Source organism: Neophocaena asiaeorientalis, unplaced genomic scaffold (genome assembly GCF_003031525.2).
Source record: "Neophocaena asiaeorientalis asiaeorientalis breed wild unplaced genomic scaffold, Neophocaena_asiaeorientalis_V1.1 scaffold478, whole genome shotgun sequence".
NCBI classification, from domain to species: Eukaryota; Metazoa; Chordata; class Mammalia; order Artiodactyla; family Phocoenidae; genus Neophocaena; species Neophocaena asiaeorientalis.
In genome coordinates, this window is record NW_020173200.1 from 1,525,228 (window position 1) to 1,532,789 (window position 7,562).

At 43.1% G+C, this 7,562-nt stretch overlaps 1 protein-coding gene across 3 annotated transcripts; it reads right to left on the reverse strand.

The window, feature by feature from the left end:
* Window positions 1-6: 6 nt before the first annotated feature.
* Window positions 7-5,927, reverse strand: SVBP (small vasohibin binding protein). 3 transcript variants are annotated; one of them, XM_024744750.1, is made up of 3 exons: window positions 5,887-5,927; window positions 5,046-5,220; window positions 7-422 (listed from the first exon to the last, which is right to left on the reverse strand). In XM_024744750.1, the coding sequence occupies exons 2-3, from the start codon at window positions 5,157-5,159 to the stop codon at window positions 336-338; spliced, it is 201 nt and encodes a 66-aa protein (XP_024600518.1). In that variant the 5' UTR covers window positions 5,160-5,220; window positions 5,887-5,927; the 3' UTR covers window positions 7-335. The 3 variants fall into 3 exon arrangements, with proteins under 3 accessions (XP_024600518.1, XP_024600517.1, XP_024600516.1); XM_024744749.1 differs by lacking the exon at window positions 5,887-5,927 and adding an exon at window positions 5,514-5,852; XM_024744748.1 differs by lacking the exon at window positions 5,887-5,927 and having other exon boundaries at window positions 5,046-5,853.
* Between the last annotated feature and the right edge of the window lie 1,635 nt (window positions 5,928-7,562).

The following is a 7,562-nucleotide window of genomic DNA, read 5'->3' on the forward strand; positions in this document are numbered from 1 at the left end:
CAAACATCTTATTAGTATTTTATTTGTAGTTTTGGAGATTTACAGTTTCACAAGAAACACTGATTTTTTTTTCAAAAAATAGAAAAAGTTAAAAAAAAAGAATCTATTGTCTTGGAAGAACAGAACAAGTCTCTTCAGCAAGCAATGGGCCAATTCAGATCGGAGGAACTAGTGAAGTAAGTTAGATATAGGAAGTTCCGATTTATCGTTTCAGGAATAACACAAATGTCTTCTTGTCCAGTTGTGTAAGGCTCCAAATGGGCCATCTCAGCTTAAGACTGGTAACACACAAACAAAGCCTCCAGGGTCCCATCGAGTGTGAATGCAGGGGTAGCTCACTCTCCAGGAGGCTGCATCTGTTTACAGAACTCATCAAACTGCTGCTGCTCCAGTTCTGTCATGACTCTGTTGAGGGCATAGATCTGAACGGGAGAAAAGACATGTTAGCAATGGAGGCAAATGCTTAGTGTATCTTCAGACACAAGAGGCTGTGTCATTTGAAAATGCCAGAACTGCACTGGTAATGCAGGGGCAGGAGAGGTAGACAGTAACTCCACTGGGGAATCAGATAAGAAGCAGTGAGGCAGGTGACTGATCAGGCCTTTAAAGGATCGGTAGGATTTGAACAGGTAGAGACTGGGGAAAGGACATAGGTGATGGGGGAGTGGATATTATGATTAAATAAATATAATGCAAAAGTACAGCATTAGTTCTAGAAACTTCAAGTATGCTAATATGGAAGATACCATGGAATGGGGTTTGGGGAGCTGGAGAAAGCAAGAAAAGTATGTTAGGGCCTTAAATGCCATGCCAAGGAATCTGGACTTTATCGGGCTGACTCTGGAGAGAGAAGTGTGCAGGGAAGCAACTTGATTATATCTGTGCTTTGGGAAAGAGAACTGGAGACCATGTGAGAGATGGAGTTGGGGAGGAGAGATTATAGGCATTAGGAGACACCTATTACAATAGTGCGGGAGGAGATAGTAGGAACATGACCCAGGGTAGGCAGTGGGGTGAAAAGAAAACTGTGAGAGACATTCTGAGGTGAAAGGCAGGGTGTCTACCTTATTGCTCACCTTGCAGTAATCAATTAATCCACCAAGGGAAGAGAAACAACATAAAGCTTCCACATTTGTATAGAAGAAAAAAAAGAAGGACCGTGTTTGTGTGTAGGGGATAAAACTTGAGTAATCAAAAAGAAGGGGAAAAAACCTGAGAAGTGAGACAAATAGAAAATACAAAATAAGAGCAGAAATGAATGAAAAAGCAACCGAATGTACAATAGAGAGGATCACCAAAACTGCAAGATGGTTCTTTGAAAATACTAAAGAAAACCCTGCAAACCTCTGACAAGACAGGTCGAGATAAGAAGGGAGAAGGCACAAACATTATTAGAATTTAAAAGAAGTCGTAATGACTGACACAATGGAGATTAAAACAAAACTTATGAACTGTGTCAATAAGTTTGAAAACTTAAATGATCAAAACTGACTGAATAGAAAGCTTGAATAATCCTACAATCTTTTTTTTCCCCAATTTAAAAAAATTTTGATAAGATTCTATAATCTTGGGACTTCCCTGGTGGCGTAGTGGTTAAGAATCCACCTGCCAATGCAGGGGACATGGGTTCGAGCCCTGGTCAGGGAAGATCCCACATTCCGTGGAGCAACTAAGCCAGTGCACCACAACTACTGAGCCTGTGCTCTAGAGCCCACGAGCCACAACTACTGAGCCCATGTGCCACAACTACTGAAGCCCGCGCACCTAGAGCCTGTGCTCCACAACAAGAGAAGCCACTGCAGTGAGAAGTCCGCGCACAGCAACGAAGAGCAGCCCCCACTCGCCACAACTAGAGAAAGCCCACGCACAGCAACGAAGACCCAACGCAGCCAAAAATACATTAAAAGAAAAAAAAATCTATAATCTTTAAGTAAAACGGAATTCCACAGTGATGAAAATAGTCTCAAACAACACAAATGATTCTCAAAAAGCATAATACTGATAGTTCAAATGGTCAAGTTTTATGTATGTTTTACCATAAAACAAACAAATAAATAAGTAAATCTACATGGTTAAAAAAAAAAAAAAAAGATGCTGAATGAAGAGAACCAGTCACAGAATACGGTAACATATATAAAGTTCAGAAACATGCAAAACTAGACAGTATAGTGTTATGCTATAAAATATTATTTAGGGGTATGCACAGAAATAGTAAATTAATACAGAACAGCAAGGGAGTGATTAGCATGAAATTAAGGACCGAGGGTACTGCTAGTGGGAAGGCTGGGGACATGGCCAGAGTGAGGCCTGAAGAGCTTCTAAGTTACTGGTCATGTTCTATTTCTGTAGTTGGGTGTTTGTTTTATTCATCTTCTTTAAGTACACAAACACATTATATATATATTATTTATATGTATTATATAGTTAAGAATATATTAAGTATTATGTATTAAGAATATATTAAGTAATTCATTAAGCAGAGAAAGAAGAGACTCAAAATGGGTCAAGGGTCCAAGCCAAGGAATGAGACTTTCAAGGACAGGATCACCAACAGTACCAAATGCTGCTTCAGCTGCCAAATGGGCCTCCGTTCCCATTCACCCCTCTCATCTCTCCTTCTCATCTCACTTTCTGGAATGTGGCATCTATACAGAACTGAAGGGAAACTGTGTCTCCGCCTCCCCACAAGGGCTCTTGTCACATTCCTATCTTAGGAAACTGCATTCCAGGCAACACAGACAAAACAGCAAGGCAACTGTGGGGCAAAGCAGGGAGCAGGGGAGAAAGTCCAGAGACCTGTTTAGATGGCAGTCCTGCCCCTCAATCCCTTACTACCTAGGAATTCTGGTCCCAACACTTCACTTGAAATGAGGATAATACTTTCTACCTCACAAGGTCATGTATGTTGTATCTCCCTTCCTTATTCCAGGAAGGATTTACAAAGGTCAGAATGGGAGCAACAATAATGTACCCTGGTGTGAGGATTACATGTGGTGATGCATGTGCCTGGCACATCTGAGGAGCTCAACAAGGGCCAGCTGCATCGACAGTGCAAGTCCGGTATGACATCTTGGCAAATGAGCACAATTCACCTTCAAGTCCGCACGATGAAAACAGTGACTCCTGATAACAATCAGTCGCTGCCATTTCTGAGCGCTTTCTCTGGGCCACAGGCACCGTCCTACATGCTTTACATACAACATTTCTATTCCTTACAACAATCTTGTGTAATTGATGTTATCATCCTCATTTTACCAAAAAGGAACTGAAGAGCTGAGGTTCAGAGAGGTTAAGTATCTTGTCCAAGGTGACCTGGGAAGAACTGGAATTTATGGAGGAGTTGAAGTCAGACAAGTAAGTGTAACCTGTGGAACCTCACCAGCAGGGTGTCAGTAAACACATGAACAATGTCCTCAACAATATTATCGCTGCAGTGTGCACAAAGGACAGTTTCCTAGGGCTGTTTCTTACAGCAGCCCTCCAACTTTCACCAAAGCGCTGAGCAGTAAAACCGTCTGGGGGCCTGTGTCCAGGTGAAGATGGGGGAGGTGAAGGAAAGAGGGGCACAATCTGTTAGAACCCAGGTCCACAGCTCTCGGAGAGTCTGCCTTAATCCAAAGGCAGATTTCAGTTTATGGATTAATCTCAAACACACTATTAAGTTTACTTATTATGTTTATGTCGGCCTCCCCCGCTGAATGCACGCTCCACAAAGGCAGGGACTCCTCTGTTCCTACAACAGTGCCTGGCATGTAGTAGCAGTTCAATATTGTGAGTGAATGGATCAGATTAACAAAAATTTAAAGTCTGACACTATTAAGCATTGGAAAAGAAGTGAAGAATGAGAACTCTCTCACACTGCTAATGCAGGTGCAAACTTGTACGTCTCTCTGAAAACAATTTGGCAACGTCTAGTAAACTTGAAAATGTACCCAATAATTCTACTTCTAGTTATATATGCCCTTCAGGAATTCCAGCACAGGTGCCCAAGGAGACATCTAAAAGTTTTTCACTACAGCATTGGTTGTAACAGCAAAAAAACCCTATAAATTATTTAAACATCCGTTACTGGAGGACGGGGTAAATATACTAAAGTGGATCCATAAACTAGACTACTATTAGCAGTGATGAGGAATAAACTAGATTCTTACATTAACATGAATAGTTCTAAAAAACATAAACAAAATGCAAAATAAAATACGTGGAATCAGTTTAATGTAAGCTTTTAAAACACAAAAGAACATTTTATATTGTTCAAAAATATCTACAAATATTTGAGTGTAAAAGTATAAAAAATAATAGTGGTTGCCCACAAGGAGGGGAAAAGTAAATGGAGAAAGGGGACTTCAAATTTTTATGTAATTTTTACTTATCTTATTTAAAAAAGACTCCAGGCAAATATGACAAAATGTTAAACACTACCAATCTGGGGTGCTGAGTACCCAGGTGTTTGTTATAATATTCTGCTTTTCTGTATTTTTACATTTCTAAAAAAAAAAAAAAAAAAAAAAAAAAACATGCAAAAGCAAAAGAAATAGAAAGAGGGAAGACTGTGGGAAGCTTTTTCCTGATATTAAATGCTAAAATAAAATATTCATGTAAACAGGTTGATTTTTAAGTGCAGACTGAACAAAGGAACACAGTGTTGGGTGTAGAGCTTGGGCCTCTACTTCCCAATTAGGAGGAGCAACTCTCCAGGCCAAATCCAGGACATCTGTACTAGTGTGTGTGACACTTGCTCTCCCTCACTCCCTTACGGAACCCCTCCCTTACATGTCCCTTCTCTTTTTCCTTTCTTCCTTCCCTCAGGTCCTACCACAAAAGCTCTGCGCCAGGAGTCATCTGGAGGCTATCTGGTACCGGTCGGGGTTCTGACACTTGGCATGTGACTCTGGAACCTCAGTGATCTCCTCTGGAAACCTGGGATAACACCTGTTTTGGCTGGATTGGCTGGAGGCAGGTAGGGCTTCCCGTCACAGCTCTATCTCTCTATACCGGCATCATCTCCAGCAGACTACAGGTATACAGGCCCTCCTTACTCTCACCTCTGCTCTCTGTCTTTGCTTCAGCTCCTGCTGGGCTGATTTCTGCTTGGCCTTCTCAACTCTGCTGACAGCCTCTTTAACTTTGGTTTTTTCTTTACGTGCAGGTGGATCCATGACTTGGCTTCTGTATACTTCTTAGTCAGCTCTGACCTGGATGGTACAGAAGGCGGCGGATCTAAAAACAAAAAAAGAACGAACGAACGAACTTCCATTCACTAATGCCCTACCTCAGCCCCTTCCTTTGGCAGGGGAGGCAGAGGGGCCCGGGGAAAAGGGCGCTGCATTAGAGGAGTAAGACCTGAGTCCCACTGCCACCACCTCGCTGGGAGTCTCTAGGCAAATCTCCTCCCCACTCTGAGCTTTAGTTTTCTCCGTCTGCACAATGGGACAACAGTCCATCCCCTGGCACCCTCCCACGAGCTGCCGTGTGAGCACCAAATGCGAAGAGCCCTGTGAACGGTTTCCTACACTGTAGCGCGCTGCATCCAGCGTGGGACCGCCAGAATTACGAGGACACCGCGGCCCAGAGGGACCGACCGGCCGAAGTATCGAAACGGGCTGGCGGGGAGCCCAAGGCTCGCGCGGCCTCCAGCCTCCGGACCAGGGCTTTCCCACCTCTGCCCTCCAAGAAGGTTACGGCCCGCTCTGCCCGAGGGGCCCGCCCTCCTCCACCGCCCCGCCCGGGCCCAAGCCCAGCCCCAGGAGAGCTCCCCTCCCGCCGCCGCCCACTCCCGGTGCAAAACGGCGGCTGGAGACGGGCGGCGCTCGGGAGTCGGGGCCTTCCCTCCCGGGTCTCGGGACTCGGACAAAGGCCCAAGGGGGAACCCCCGCCTTCCCCTACCTCCCAGCCTGCAGTACGAGCCTGCCGCGCCTCGGATTGGGCGGGGCCGGGAGGCGGAGGGCGGGTCGGCGCGTCGAGGCCCCGCCCACAGGGAGGCCCGCGCGTGCGTAGAGAGCGTGTCTGGACACCCCGCATCGGTGCTGGTGCTGGAGCTGCAGCTGGAGCTGGAGCTGGGGCAGGGGCGGGTGGGTACCAGTAACAAAAGCTTTTCCCGGGAATACTTTCTGGGACAGACGTTAGGTTTTGAAAGGTGAGATCTGAAACCTGGGACTAGAATTGTAACCCTCTGAGCCTCAGTTTTCAATTCGGAAAGTAGGGATGATGATTGCTGCCTTTTTAAAAATTATTATGTAATTTAGACAGTAAACATGGTCTCTTTTTTCTTCTTTCCAATAGAATACATTTGATCACTTTTTTTTTTATACAGCAGGTTTTTATTAGTCATCAGTTTTATAAACATCCGTGTATACATGTTAATCCCAATTGCCCGATTGCTGCCTTCTTGATTCAGAAGCTTGTTAGGAAGTCAAGTGAGCTCCTGTTTACCACAGTGCTTTGGAAAGGGAAATCGTGATGGAAGTATAAATAGCCAATATAAACAAAGAGAAATGTTCAAGTTCACTGATAATCGATAATTTTAAAATTACAATTTTATAACTATTTACAATAATTTTACAAATTGAAATAGCTGGCTATCATTTTTCATTTATTAGATTGTCAAGGATTGGACAAAATGGTAGATAAGTACTTTGACAGCAGAAATCTTGTACAGTCTAATAATAACAACGACAATAATAACTACCTCTCTTCTGGACTTATATTACAGGCACTGTTCATAGAGCTTCACATTTATTAACTCATGTATTCCTCATAATAAGTACGTATAAAAGTGTGAATATATAATAATATACTATAATTGTTCCCATTTTACAAATAAGGAAACAGAGGCACAGAGAGTTTGTGACTTGTCCAAGGTCACACAGCCAGTAAGTACCCTAGCAAGTATTTCAGCTAGGATTTAGGATAGGACAATGGCCTATCCAAAAGAAAACGTGTTCAAGGCCACTCCTTTTGTTCCTCTAAGGATTGGGCAAGAATTGAAACAAAGGATGGATTCTAAGCAACAGTGAAAGTGTAGCCCAGATGGACACTCATATTTTCAGTCAAAGGGTAAATTATCACAACCTTTTGGGAAGCCAGTTTAACACTGCATTTCAAAAGCCTTGAAAATGAACACGACCCCACAAAAAGACAAATACTGCATTATTCCATTTCTATGAGATATCTAAAATAGTCAAACTCTTAGTAGAATGGTGATTGCCACGGGCTGAGGGGAGGGGAAAAGGGAATTGTTCAATAGATATAGAGTTTCAGTTTTGCAAGATGAAAAAGTCCTATAGATCAGCTGCACAACAATATGCATATAGTTGATACCACTGTACTGCACACTTAAAAATAATTAAGATGGTAAACCTACCTAAGGAGGTAAAAGACCTGTACTGCAAAACTATAAGACACTGATGAAAGCAAGAAGACACAAACCGTTGGAAAGATGTACTGTGTTGTTCATGGATTGGAAGAATTAATATTGTTAAAATGGCTATACTACCAAAGGCAATCCACAGATTCAGTGCAATCCCTATCACAATACTAAGGGCATTTTTCACAGAACTAGA